The 15190-nt window shown below is 42.8% G+C and overlaps 1 protein-coding gene across 8 annotated transcripts in view; it reads right to left on the bottom strand.

Moving 5' to 3' along the window:
• Positions 1-15190, bottom strand: part of LIMS1 (LIM zinc finger domain containing 1) — a gene marked incomplete at its 5' end in the record, with an annotated part of 108791 nt that overhangs the window by 50736 nt on the left and 42865 nt on the right. For 3 of the 8 annotated variants that reach the window (XM_081144523.1, XM_081144522.1, XM_081144521.1), the window contains one exon: positions 4715-4821. The exons of 4 other annotated variants lie outside the window; for them this stretch is intronic. In XM_081144523.1, the coding sequence (XP_081000649.1) occupies positions 4715-4821 (107 nt within the window). Of the gene's footprint in view, positions 1-4714; positions 4969-15190 lie in introns of those variants that run through there. One more of the 8 variants, XM_081144517.1, reaches the window with a different exon arrangement.

Genomic DNA, 15190 nt, shown 5'->3' with positions numbered 1-15190 from the left:
TGTCACGATGATCACCTTTTACAGCCATAGGCTCGACCTCCTCCCCCACAGGATTGTGAGTTAGAAGGCAAACAACACCAAGCTCTTAACACAGTGCCTGGCCCATAATAAGGCTCAATCAAGGGTCATGTATTATTCAGGAACACATGATCTGAGTTTTCTAATCTCAAACCAGGTCAAGGACATTCCCACTACTTAAAAACGATTAAACCCTGTATCTTAAAAGAGAGGAGGTCATGTGGTGAAGGCCGGGTGGGGGGGGGGTAGAAAGGGGCCAGGTGGAGGGGACAAAAGAGGGTGGAAATGGGGGACATATGTAACAGTGTCAACAAAATAAATAAATTAAATAAAAAGTTATTAATTTTTTTATTTTTAATTAAATTTCTTCAGGTGGCATTGGTTATTAAGATTATACAAACTTCAAGTGCACATTTCTATGATACGTGATCTGTACACCGAATTGTGCGCTCAGCGACCCACAGAAGGTTTATTTAATAACCAGAAAGCAGTGGCTACTCTTCTTTGCACCTCCTCCTATTGCCGATTACCCAGTTCCACGGGGCAGGGGCAGGAAAGGAAGCACAGGGGTGTTCATCCAGTCGATTTTACACTGGGACCCAAATTTCTAGGTACATTCTCCACTCCCATTCATTTCAAAAGACGGAGCCGCCTACTTTCACCTGGCCGCCACTGTGTCGGGGGTGGGGGTGGGAGCAACGGGACAGGAGCGAGAGTGCCTTCTCTTAGCACCTGACCCAGACGGCTGCTAAGGGCCAGCGGGCAGATCCTTCTGTCTTTGCAGGCACAGGGGTCTGCGTGACAACTGAACTGTGCCACTGTAGCAAGAAACCACCACACACAGGACGTACGAAGTAAGTGTGGCCGGCTCCCAATGAAACCTCTGAACAGTGAAATCTAAATTTCGTGTAATTTTCATATGCCGTGAACTACTCTTCTTTTCCCCCCAAACATGTGAAAACTATAAAATCCATCCTAAACATGTGCGCATGCTAACCCCTGCATTAAACTATGTTTCCGATCCAGCCAGCACAGACTTGCATTTTGAGGTGTCCCCAACCAGTCAGTTACAGAACCTTTCTATTCAGGGCACAGCAACAGTGACTTGGCGAATTTTAAAGAAGAGTGGGGATGTGGATTGTTCAGGTATGTTTTTCATTCAGGTTTCCTTAAAAAAAACACACACACACAAAAAAACAACCCACTGTGTCTGGGGGCAACATGGCTTAACAGTTAGAATATACATTACCTTGCATGGTATTATTACTTTTTGCATGTCATTTTTGGTCAACAAAAATTTCAAGGAAGAAAGGGTCAATGCCCTGCAATGGTGAGGCTCAATTTCAGAGCCCGAAGGAACAGAGTATGAACTACTTCACTCTAATGAATCCACCGCTCAAACTGGAAAGTCGTTATCAGTTCTATCCAGGTTATGAGAGGGACACGGAGACCATGCGTACGGGTATACACAGTCTTTACGTACAGAGGATCCTTGTATATAAACAAATATACATGCTTCATCCAAATCCTTAATATTTAGCTTTATAAAGGAAAATATTTCCAACTGCTTCTTAGACATGTTGGATTCTAGCCAAAAATAAGGACATGTTCTAGAACTTGAGATAAAAGCCCACAGGACACTTTCTACTAGTAGTGACAATTACTTTTTAAATAAGATAAATTGCTATAGCAAAACCCTCAAATACAGTGGGGAGTATTCCATTGTACAAAAGCATACAAGTATAGTACATTTGGGATTACACTTAATACTTTAAAATAAAAATCTATATACTCAGTGACTTTCATATGATTCTGTTTTAAACCATTTCGTGTTTAAAGATGAGAACTGTCCTCATGTTTATCACAGTGCTTGTTAAACACGCGTTACGTTTCAAAGCAGTCTTATACTTAAAAGAAAAATATTTTCTGGCAGTAAGCGCAGCCCTTTTTATCTCTGGCAGTTTTTCTACTTGAGTCCATAAACACACCAAGAAAATGACCACGGGAGTAAGAAGGAATTAGAGTAGGAATGGGTCTTGTGTAATAGTCAACACAGCATGAAAGACGTTTGATATGTTGCCCATCAAATAACTGACCTAGGAAGAGCATCTGTTGGTCACACTCAACATACCAAAACCTAGGTGTCTGACCCATGACTGCATCTTTATATAGCACATAGTGGGCAGTCAATAAAAATTAGCTGAATAATACATGAAAGGCTTTAACCCTAAAGCACTATTTATAAGATAGTAATAACCCCTACCTTATTAAGTTGGGAGTAAGGATCTCATGAGATAAATGATGCTTGATAATGGTAGTTGCTTTTATCTTCATTTTTAAAGAGGAACTGAGGTTCGACAAAAAGACATAACTTGTCTAACTGAGTGGCACTGAAAGACGTGTGCCTAATTTCAGAATCCCTACCCTCCCTGATTCCTATTAGCTAAGAAACCCAACTGAATACTATAAAATATAACTAGGAAAGAAAAACCCCTGCCTCTCTACACTGATAAAAAGTCCATGAAAAACAGACAACTGTCTACTTTTCCAGGCTGAGCAAAGCACCCCTCAGTTAAGGACAATGGTCCTTCTCTCTGCATAAAGGGGCAGAGAAATGGCAGGAATGCGAGCCTCTTATTATCGCCAAGAAACTACATCACTAGAATGGGTGGAAAAATATTTCCCCGTAACCTAGTGGAACAAGCAGTGCTTAAGAATCAGTCTTCCTCTTTTAATTTAAACTCTAGACAAAAGAGAAAATCTTGTTGCTTCAATGGCCATTAGAACTATACGAATAACTGCCTCCTCCAGCAGACATGTGCACTTTTACTGCTGTCCGAAAAGAAGTAAAAGTGGTTCATCTCAAACGGTGTTTTACATATCTTAATTTTAAAAAAAGAAAATTCCTCAGGACCCCAAACCTAAAATTAAAACTGTTTCTGGTAACTTTTCACTCTTGGATTAAGAGTAGGTTGGAGTCTACGACCAAATATCAATTTTAGACGTCACTGCCAACAGCCTATCTGGTTAGCAAGAGAAAGCTCAATATTTTCACTAAAACTCATGCTTAAAAATTTGTAACATTTCAAACTCTGAAGCTTTCAAGTTCTGTTTAGTCTAATCAATTCATAGTTAATAAGTTCGACGTAGCTAAGACACACCTGATACAGTAAGGGGAAATGCTGAAAATGTTAGTGTCAATAGCAGTTCTTCTGTTGTTGTTGTTGAGACTTTTTATAAGCCTTTGTTTGAGCCAAACTGAGGACAATGTTGGGAAGCAAAATCTCAATACTCCCAGTAACAGTTCTTTAATGTAACTATTCTTTTCAAAGGTAGTAAGAGTTGGTAATTTTCAATAAACGTTTCCCTCCCAAAGTATAGCTCCTGTAGTACAGCTGGCTAAGTTGAAATAAGTCAGGCAGAGAAAGGCAAAAACCATATGACTGCACTTACATGTGGAATCTTAAAAACGACGACAACAAATGAGTGAACAAAACACACACAGACCCACAGATACAGAGAACAAGCTGATGGCTGCTGAAGAGGAGGAGGTCGGGGGCTGGGAAAAAATAAAATAAAATAGAAATACAAATTTAATATAAGTTTAAAAAAGCTTCCTTGTCAATTTTTCCTTGTCAAATTTGAAGAGAAAATTTTTTTAAAACTCTAAAAATGAATTTATAGGAAAAAGAGCAATGGTACACACATAAATATCCCTCCCACCATCTAAATGGAACATCCAAACACTGGGGAGCCTGTGAATAAATTAAGTACCAGACAGTATATGTAATAAAAAGAAAAGGAAGTCTTTTTACTGCAGGCTCTGTCAGCACTAAAACAGGAACACTTCATTCAGAAACAGAAAATTTAAGCCCTTCTAGTGAAAAGAATTTTAACATATAGCTTAAAGTTGCAGGGGCTTTTCAGAACCTGAAATCTAAAAAAAAAAATTCAATAGCTGTAAAAAACACACACAAAAGTGTGTTGTTTTAGGCAAATTAACTTTGAAAACAAAAAACCCTAACCTTTTTAGTTAAAACGGTCTCCAGATTTTTGATGTCCTTCCTTCCTAGGTTACTTGCGATAGTTCCTCCTCTGCATTCCTTCCTTTTTTTTTTTTTTTACATTTATCTTTATTGTTGAAAGTATCTCTGCATTCCTTTCTTAAATCCATTTCAATAACAAAGAATCCTGTATGAACACCACGACACCACAAAATACCGCACCACCCAAACTACACTCACCGCCAAATATTAAAGAAAACCTCACAGAACCATGTTCTAATAAACCAAAGCTACCTGTCTTTAAACCAACGGGGTGAGAGACATTGTCTCCAGTTTTAAATATTACTGTGGTGATTAAATACTTTTTAAAGACATAAAAATCCTGCAGGCTTGGGGAGGAGCTAACCCCACGTCCAGGGCCTGGGAGGACGCGGGAGAGAGGACCCGGCCTGGGCGCCGCGCCGGCCCATCGCCAGCCCCATCGGGGGGCCGGGGCGCGCACCCCATCGGGGGGCCGGGGCGCGCACCCCGCGGCCGCCCCGCGCCGGGCCCACCGTCAGCCCCATCGGGGGCCGGGGCGCGCACCCCGCGGCCGCCCCGCGCCCACCGTCAGCCCCATCGGGGGCCGGGGCGCGCACCCCGCGGCCGCCCCGCGCCGGGCCCACCGTCCGCCGGGCGCGCCTGCCACTCACCTCGGCGCTGCCTGCGGCGGCCCACCGAGCGCCAAGCTGTCGGGGCGATCTCGCCTTCGCCTGTAGAGGCCTGAATGGGACAGCGCCTTCAGCTGCAACTCGGTCATGCTTCTCCCGACACGCAAGTGCCTGACACCTGACGGCGCTGCGGGGCGCGGGGCGCGGGCGCTGCAGCGCGGGGCGCACCTGACCGGCGGGTGAGGAACCTGCGCGCCCGCCGGGCCAGCTTCCTGTTCCCCGCGCACACCTCCCGCAGGGCCCGGCCGCCGCTGATCTCCGCGCCCTGCACCTTGGAGGGTGTGTCTGTGTGTGCGTGGGGGGGGGGGGGGACTAGGTCACTCGCATAACGACCTGGGTTACTCACAAATAAGCAAAATTTAATCGTTACGTATAATGACACCAATTCATTTACAAACCTCCCCGGTATCATTCTGTATTAAAAACTGGGCTTAAGAGCTCCAGTAAGGTAATAACTAAAGAAGGGCCCTGCCCTGTTTTATTTCCCAGGAAACCATTAACATTTCACAAGCAGCTGTCAGTTTAAAGACGTGCCTGGTCCTCAGGAGCTCTTTGGGGCATTTTCCTTAAAAGGGGGGGTGGGCAGAATTGTAAGAAAAACAGTCCAATGCCTTCCTCTTTCACCAGACTCTAAATCCCCTTTAGAAAGGAAGTATCTTTTCCCCCACTAAATACTACTCAAAGATTCGTAACCGAAAGAAAAGTGTGTGTTTTTTTAATCAACCTCCACTCAATGACTTTCTAAACCTATACCTACCCGGTCTGAACACTCCCCCGCCATAAAACGTGCGCCCAGTTAAGTCACCACCGTGGTGCCTACACAGCCCTTGTATTTATTTACCTGTGTATCTGATCCTACACAGTGACAAAGTCAGAAAGGGGTTTGGGGTTTGGGGGTGGGGTGTGGGTGAGTGTGTGCAAGGGGAGTTTGTGGATAATTAAGGACAGGTAATATGGGGTAAGGTTTTTTTTCTTTTTAATTTTTTTTCAATTACAGTTTACATTCAATATTGTTCCTTATCAGTTTCAGATATACAGCCAAGTGCTTAGAAGAATGTACTTTACAGAGTGGTCCCTCAGACGCTTCGAGTACCCACCTGTTCCCATACATAGTTATGATGCTATTACCGACCAGATTCCCCATGCTGGAACCACATCTCTGTGACTATTCCGTAACTACTAACATGCACCACTCATGCCTTCACCTTTTCACCCAGCCCTCCCACCCCCTTTATCTTTCAGCTCCAGTGCAAGACCAGGCAGGGTTCCCGCCTCCAATCTGATTGAATCCCACTCAATACATATCAGCATATCACAAACACAGGCTAGATTCTCAGCAAGTTCTTAGCCAACAGTTGGACTTTATGGTTCCAGTAATTTCTCTTTGAGTAATCTGTATCAGCTTCTTTCCATTCTAAAATTCCCCTAACAAGAGCACAGAGAAATGGGTCAGAAACTTCCTTTTACATCAAGAATAAAAAAACTAGTCTATTCCCCTCTCAGAAAGTATCTGTATTATAAGTACAAAAATTAAGGCACCCCACAAGGAAAGGGGGTGTACATCTTATGCCTTCACTCAGGACATGCATATGCTAGCTAGCTCCCCTTGGGGATACCATTTGTCACCTTGGTTCCATGGCCCCAAAGGAAAACAGACAACTTTCTACAGCTGCCATCAAAATATAATGTATGTTTTTAAAGATGTAGGGGAAAAATTACTATTTTGTTACTACACTAGATTTAATTAGTGACAAAAGATGTTTAAAAAAGTAAGTGACAGATTCTCTCTTTCTTTCCCTAGAAGGAGACAACTGATAGGTGACTTTGGGAGCCCGTGGAGGAACAGAAGCAAAAGAAAGCCTTTCTGTCACATACCACTTTATACACACCGCTGTCTTTTGAATATATTGCCTATTCAAAAACTGGTAGAAAGAATTTAGAAGATTTACGTGTCTTTTGTACACAGCCCAAGGATCCTACAGAGGTCTAAAATAAAGAAAAGTTTACAGTTTACAGTAACAGAAACATAAAATTAGGATTCCTAAAGTGTCTAATTCTCACATTTTTGTCAAGACAGGTTAAAAACTAATGAAGAGAAACAACCATCAATCTTTAATTTTTTTCACTCTAAGCATCAAAACAGAATAGATGCCTGATGAGTAAAATACAAATTAACTGTATTCGCTGCACACACAGAAACCTCAACATTAAATAGGATTTTGTTTCTATAGAGGAATGTAAATAAGAGAGCTTGAGTTTTAAAAGGACATTTTAAAAAAGTAATGCATCATGCTGACAAGGAAAAGGAGCTCGGTAGCTACTGAAGGTTAACAAGGCAGGAAACACCTAGTGTGTAGGATGAGTCCTGTATTTGATGAGTCTAAGGCTAAAAGAATGTGAACAGGAAAAAAAGCCCCCAAGCTACGTAATAAACAAACTGAAACAATCCGTGCCCTCTAACTTCTAAATGGCTGTACCGACTAACAGGAATTTCAGTAAACCAATGCTTTCGTTCTAACAAAGTTGTCACCAATGACTAAATTTAAATTCTGGGGCTTTGGGAAAAGCTCTTTTAAACATTGTCTTTTCACTGAAAACAGAGACAGAGGAAAAAAGGCTTCTTTTTCCCCAGCGGCCCTTCAGATGCCTTGAAATTTTACTGCCCTGTTAGCAGAGTAGGAAAAGGGTACACGGGCACCGACGGGCACCAACGCAGTCCCTGAAAGGGAAACTCACGATGCCGCAAATATGCCATTGACCGGCTTACGCTGCAGCCAGGTTACCAACTACTCCCTCGTAGCACAGTGTTCCTGCACAGCAGCAGCGAGGGCGGGCGAACACACCCGGGAACACTCGGCAGGGCCACCACAGGCAAAGGCAGTTTCCTGTCTTCATTTTTCTCCCTTTCATATTTTTCGACAGAAACAGAATTATCAATTGTGCCTGATTCTCAGATCAGGCCTATTTAAAAGGAGTTTTAAATTTCAAACAACTCTCTTAGGATGCTGCTGACAGTAGAGGGAGGTCTATGTAAGTGCATTTTCTGTGGCTCTCCACATAGGGAAAGTTTTCATTTTGGCACTCTAAACCATCTCTGAAGGCCAGTCTAGTTCAATGCAGAATTCCCTACTCTCATTCTCCACATGGCCTCACCCCTGCACAGTATCCCTGACCTGATTCTGCCTCTTCTCAGACAATTCCAGCAAAGCACTTACTACCTTCATGAAACTCCTGGGGCTCACCCCTCTCCCCCACACCCAATGGCTGTTAAGAACGATAGTTCACAAAAATTGTTCAGGCGAGCATCTTCCATTCCACTTCTACAGTGCAGCTGACCTACGAATCTAATTACAGTTTTTTATTCACTTCTGTCCAACCTGTTGGGTTTTCTATGAATCTGTCCCTAGACTCCCAATATAATTAGATACCTGTTTCAGCCTGGTGTCACCAGCATAGCTGATAATATCCTCCATAAACGTAAGCCCTTGTTTGAAATGACTAAATACAAAGCTCTATAGAACATCACACAAGGTCTCTGTTCTGCCAGGCTAACACCTAACCCAGTATTTTTCCATCTTTTGGAGGGCCATTTACCTTTTATGAATCTGATGAAAGTTAATGATGCTGTTTTAGAAAATGCATGTGAGCATAAAATTTTATAATCATTTCAGGGAACTGAAAGGTCCTTCAGAAGCCAACAGATGGACTTTATCTCAGATCTTCCAATTTGTATTCATCTCCCCCTTCTCTGAAAACCTTCAACACCGCAGTGTAGGACTTTTGATCATTTAATACACATTTACTTGGTGTCCTGCACTGGGCTAGACACTATTCCAGAAGTTCCTTTTGTGTCCCTTTAATTTCTCTCAGGCTCCTAACTGATCTTTTTGTCACTGATCTTACCCTCTTCTAATCTATCCTCCAGATTTGAAAGTGTCCTTTTAAAAGTGTAATTTGATCACCTAACCATTCTGCTGGAAAACCCTTCAATGGCTCCACTGCCATCTGGCTCCAGCTGAGCCCTGCTCCCTGCTCCCCCCACCTGCACTGTACTGAACTCCAGGCTGTCCCAGGACACACTTGGCTTCCTCTCACCTCCTGGCCTTTCCACATGTAGCTTCACAAGACTTGAAGAAGGCTCTCTGTCAGAACTAGCTTCTAGTCATCCCACTAGGAATCAATCCAAGGGTCATCCCTTATGAGAAGCCTTTCTAATCCCTAGGCACCCACAATTCCCTTTTTGTGTGCCCCCAAAACTCCCTGTGCTTACCTCTGTCATCAGAACCACAGTCTCATGATGAGTTCTTTCTTTATCCACTCTCCCCTTGCAATACCAGCTTTTTGAGGGCAGCAATATATCTAATTTATCACTGTGTCTACAAAACCAGGTATACGGTAGACATCTACATTTGTTAAATAAATAAGTTCTTTGGTTTAGTTGTTAAACAACTGATTTGAGCCCTAGCTGGTTGGGCTCAATGGTTAGAGTGTCGGCTGTGGACTGAAGAGTCCTGGGTTGGATTCCAGCCAAGTGAATGTACCTTGGTTGCATGCTTGATCCATGGCCCTGATCAGGAGGCAACCACTCCATGTGTCTTTCTCGCATCAATGCCGCCCCCCCCTTTCTACTCCCTCTGAAAAAGCAATGGAAAAAAAATATCCTCAGGTGACAATTAAAAAACAACAACCAAACAACAACAAAAAATTGCTTTGAGAGCCTGATCACTTTACAATGCTATGTTTGAGATTAAAGCGCCAGAGTTTTGAAACTTTAAAAAAAAAATTTAACACTTAACATTACCTAAATGAGATTTTTTAAAGACACATCAATTCCAATTTTGGAAAAATTTACTTTCTTGGTGAGATTATTAAAAACTCAGAAGCTTTTCGTATTTGTAGAATTGAACAGTACCTTACACAACTATAACTCCCCATGTGGAATAAGAATTTAAAAATTAACCTAGATTTTTACCTACACCTGACATAGTCCAGTTTTCAGTGTACTCAGTCTAAGTAGCCATCCTCCCCCTGCCCCTCTCCCAAGCATCAGAGGTAAAGAAACCTAATTAAACATCGAACCTCTAAAACTGATCATTAGTGTTATTGAACTGTAATGTTAAGTTCTATCCCTGTATGAATTAATACGGCTGCAAACTGGCTTCCATGGCAGAGTTACAGTTAATGGGCCTCATTAGCAGTACCTATTATACTAGGTACACTAAAAGCCTGTAAACTGGTCAAGCAGCTGTACATTTCCAGGCCATTAATTTTCTTGTGTGACATATGGTAAGAGAAAAATTTTATGTTTTGCAATTGACTTTGAACTCCATTATCTCATGAGTAATCATTTACAGGAGAAAGCAAACTTTCTGTAATAAAGCAAGAATACCCTTCTTCAATATTTCCAACACATTCATCTTAACATTTACTTTCCACCTAAGCCGTCTTCCTAAATGTGGCCTCTCATGAGTGTCATGGGCAGTCAATATGAAGGAAGGCCCCAGTACTGAAAGAGACTGGCTTCAGAAGACTTCAGACTGTGACATGCTATTGTGAGTAGGTTCAAGTTCAAATTAACCAGAGCAGAGTATAAGAAGGCAGAATCAACCTAGATCTAGAAAAACAGCCCAGAGTCAGAAAAAATAAATCACTAAATATGATCCCATTCCTAAGAAGATGATAGTACAATTGTCTATAAGCCCCAGTGAATTATTTTCCTTAATCAGCATTTTTGTAACTCTCAAGTGGGCAGACTGAGCTGTCATCAAAAGCTTGTGAGGTGAGGCTCTTGTGGTTCAGTTGGTGGGAGCGCCGTCCCGTGCGCCAAAAGGTCACGGGTTGGATTCCTGGTCGGGGCACATATGAAGGTTGTGGGTTTAATCCCCGGTCGGGGTGCTTATGGGAGGCAACTGAATGATGTTTCTCTCTCACATCAATGTTTCTCCTTCTCTCTCCCCTCCCTTCCTCTCTCTAAAATCAATAAAAAACAAACACTTGTGAGAACTTGACTTACATCATTCTGAGTCAGAAACTCACATTCTCTGTCACAACCAGCAACATGGGCCATCTACAGTCTTTTGTTAGACAGTTTAAAAATGTTCTGCCCAGCCAGGCATGGCTCAGAGGTTCAGCATCAACCTAGGATCCAGGAGATTGCGGCTGGATTCCCGGTCAGGGCACATGCCTGGGTTGTGGGCTCAATCCCCAGTAGGGGGCGTGCAGGAGGCAGCCGATCAATGACTCTCAAATCATTGATGTTTCAACTCTCTCTCCCCCTCTCCCTTCCTCTCTCTGAAGTCAATAAAGATATATTTAAAAAAAAAAAAGTTCTAAAAAGCCACTGTCACAATATGGCAAGTTTTCATGGCATATTTCAAAAAATTTCACAATAGAATAATTTTTAATTATATGAAGAAATTCGTGTTAAAAAGGAATTCTAGAAATATTTTTATAAGAGAGCTTCTCTGAAAATCCAGATTTCCACATAATTTGACTTTAAACATGTTTTGACAGCACTTTTTGAATAACATTGCTATAAATGTTGTTTCTACTCATTCTACCTGTCCACCTTATAGCATATGTGTACTACCCATTGAGCATATTTCTAAAGTAAGCCCTTATTTTTAAGAAATCCAATAGGTGTAGTACTTGTGTGTAAGGAGAAAAGAAACAGTTATTTTCACATTCCAATACAGGCAGTCACAGCCTGCAATTCTAGTCTGCTGAGGACTTGGAGAGCAAACAGCTCTCCTTGCCCAGGAATTCAAGAGGTGTGTGGTAAACAATGAACCACAATACCTGCCCCACCCCAAGACAGGTTTCATTACTATTGTTAGAACTTTCACTTCAAAACTATTTGCACAAGTTATCTAAATATTCTCTGGTTCTGTGCGAAGTCCAATCTTAAAGGCAACAGCATTAAAAAAAAAAAAGTTATGTTCCCTCATTTCTGATGTCAACATTATCCCTTCATTTACTGTTATTCTTTTCCTAACTCAGATAAAAGTTCAATTCAATGACAAAAATAAGATTTAAAATTTTAAAGCTCTGAAGACATTATTTCAGTAAGGACAGTAAGAATTTCTATGCCATTTTACTGTTCTAGAGCGATCGATGGCAAATTAAAATAATGATGTAGATGCCCATTTGACATGAAAAGGTATTCATGATATACTGCTGAGTGGATAAAGACTGGACAATACTATACACTGTATGATTTCATTTTACCACATATGTATACACCATGTATGTATACCCGAACACCAGAGTCTGGGAAAGTATATACCAAATGTCTCTGGTTGGTAGTATTTGAAAAGATTAAAAATTATTTTTCCTTTTGGGTTATCTATTATTTAATTTTTCTACACAGGACAAATGAGGAAGGATCTGGGTAGAGAGAGGAGAGGGAAAGTGGAGGGCACTTCAAAGGGAGGAGACCTCAGTGTGATAAGACGGACAGACACGTGTCAAGGGGACGACCATGATCAAAGCTTCCGAGTTGGTATGAAAAAAGCCAAAGTCATGGGCAGTAGGTCTGTCCTTGCCCAAGTGTTAGATGAGGGTCCAGCTGAGGCTGTCCCGAGAAAGGAGAAGGGACCAGATACAGACAACATAACCATAGGACTGAAGGGCAAGACTAGTCAGTACAGGGTACGGAGGAAGGGACTGTGCGCCCTCCCATTCCAACTGCTGCGCTCGCAGGTTTGATGCGCTTTTAAAACGTGGCCGGCTCTGCTCCAAGCACTGGAGGCCAGTGTCCTCAGGGGCTTTCGGTCTAGTGGGGATACTACTACTAACCACAGAATCCACCAGCACTATGCTGTTTCAACCTAAGACCTGACTCCCTTGGGTCCCAGCTGCCTCTATGAACCTGTGCTGGTTCAGCCCACAGCCCAACTCCTAGATCACACTTGTTCTAAGTGGAACTGGCCGGTATTAAGCCTGCAGGCCGCTTAAGCTATTCAAGCTACTTAAGCTGTTTGAGTAGTTTTGGCTGTTTGGGCCCTTGCTCTAGAGAAAAGCCTCTGCAAAATGGGATCTCAGTTATCTAAATACTGTCAGGACATCCCTCCTAAAGGGACCCTGGCCAAATTTATGTTTAAAAACTATAGTCCCTATTCATGTACATTTTTAACTAAACAGGCTCATCTGACCGAAAAGTAATTTAAATATCAATGGCCATTATGGGGAACTTTTGAGATCCCCAAACTTACATTTCTTAAAACCAAACTGGACAATCTTAGCTCTGAAATTGGCAAAACTGAATGAAATGCCTATTTGGAGTGGTATTTTGAGGCTTCCACATATTACAAGGAATCTGAAATTGTCTAGAAAATAAAGTTTTAGAATCAACTGAGGCTACCATACTTTTAAAAGAAGAGGGCTTTTGAAGCCTGTGTTCCTCACATCAGTGTCGCCTGTCCTTCCTCCTCAAGTCCCTTGTCTCAAGCTCCATCCCCGAGGCCACCCTGCCAGCCACCCTGCCTTCCACTCCGGGCTTCTTTGCCTCTGGCTTCGCCTCCATAATTATCTTCCCTGAACCTTCTCTCACTTCCTCTGGCTCTGAACCTACGAGAACCTGTCCCTTTAGAGTGAAGCCCTCTGAGGGTCCTAATAAACCCCAAGTTTCGTACGTGCCCTAGAGCTGAACTGAGAGCCATGAAGAAATTCCTAAGCTCCTCGAGGTTGCTCAGCAATGACAGGTCACGCCCTGTCCCCTCACGATGACCTGCAGGAAACTCCTCTGGGTAGGGCTGAGTGCAAACAGTAAGTACCGTGCTGGGTACACTGTCACAGCTCCTTTTGAAGTTGAGGAAGACTCTTCACCTCTGACTGAATTACATGCCCTCACTTCAGCTTGCATTCAGGCCAAGGCCAAATCCACCAACATGTGTGCTGACCGCATTATGCCTTCAAAGCAGCACGTGATTTCGGAAGCCATGTCCCTTCCATACCATTTCTAGTGGAAATAAAATTGGACATGGCCTGTACATTCATGAATTATTGGATCCTATACTTTTACCTGTTGCTTTAGCTATTAGTAAGATCCCAGAGGATCTAAACTTCACTCTCTGGAAGCCAAAGGAAATCACCTTGCTGACATTTCGACAAGGAAAGCTGCCCTTACAGGAACCAGCAATGGTCAAACCTCTGTCACGGTCCAAACAGATGTTTCCCCAGCTGATAACTTACAAAAACTGGCCAGAGAAGCCCAACAATTGGCTTCAGAAAAGGAAAAACAAGACTGGAAGACTTCCAGATACAGATGGTGGAGTAGGTAAATGCTGTGCTCACTTCCTCCCACAAGCACATCAAAACGACAACTAAATTACAGAACCACCATCATTAAGAATCACCTGAAGACCAGCATTTGTAAACCAGTATTGGTAGGGAAATGCTAGTAAGGCCACCGAAAGCACCTACATCACTTGCCCCACCTGTCCAAAGGACAGCCCAGGGAAGCCCGTCCGCACGGCCCCTGGACATTTTAAATTGCCTAATGGACCCTTTGGTGTTTTGCCAATAGATTTTATACAGCGCCCCCTACTGCATGGATATCAGTGTGTTTTCGTCTCGATGTGTACGCCTTCTCACTGGGCTGGAGCTTTCCCCTGTGGATAAACTACTGCCTTTTCGGGGGCTAAAGTTCTGTGAGAGAAGAGTCTTCCTACTAAAGCTACATGACCCACAGGAATAAACCTAAAATTTAATGTCGGTGAAAAGCACAGCTTGCATAGCAACATAAAACAGTATACACTATAAAAACTCTAAAACAGTACAAACAGTCCCAGGCCCCGCTGAGCAAACACGAACGTCTAATAAAAGTATAAAGTCAGGCGCAGGTGTGATACATAGGAAACTCAGGCAAGTGGCTTCCTCATGCAGAAAACCCAGGAGGGGAGAAAACAGTTAAAACAGGAAAGTGTACCAAGAAATTGCAACTATTATTTGTAGTGTTTTATTTCTTAAGGTGGCTATTTGGAGGCTCCTTTTAGTAAATTCTATGCTTTGATTTCTGAAACCAGATGAGGGTACCAATCAGGTCCCGGGGGAGCAGGCCGCCGGAGCCCAGCGCAGAGCACTGTTTCTGCCCCCATGTGGCTCCTACGGGCACTGCACACGCACAACTCGGAGGAGGGCAGTTCAAGAGGGGGTCGCGGCTCATTCTCAGGTACAGTATCACCTGAGCGGACCCTCAAGTGAAGGCCTGAGCAGCCGCCGCTTCATACAGTATTAAAAACATACCTTACCACTGCTAAGTGATGTTTAAAAAAACAGAAGACACAAAACATTACATTAGGTATAAAAGAATGACATCAGAAGCCTATCTTACACCGCTCACAGAAGTCAACTTGAAATGGGTGAAGGAGCTACACGGAAGGCCTGAAGCTGTAAAACTCCTAGAAGAAAACAGAGGGGAAAGCAACCTGACATCATTCTTGGTAAGGATTTTGTTTT

Source organism: Miniopterus schreibersii (genome assembly GCF_964146895.1).
Source record: "Miniopterus schreibersii genome assembly, chromosome: 8".
Lineage (NCBI taxonomy): Eukaryota > Metazoa > Chordata > Mammalia > Chiroptera > Miniopteridae > Miniopterus > Miniopterus schreibersii.
The sequence above is the reverse complement of the archived record's forward strand: the minus strand, read 5'-3'. Positions and strand labels throughout refer to the sequence as shown.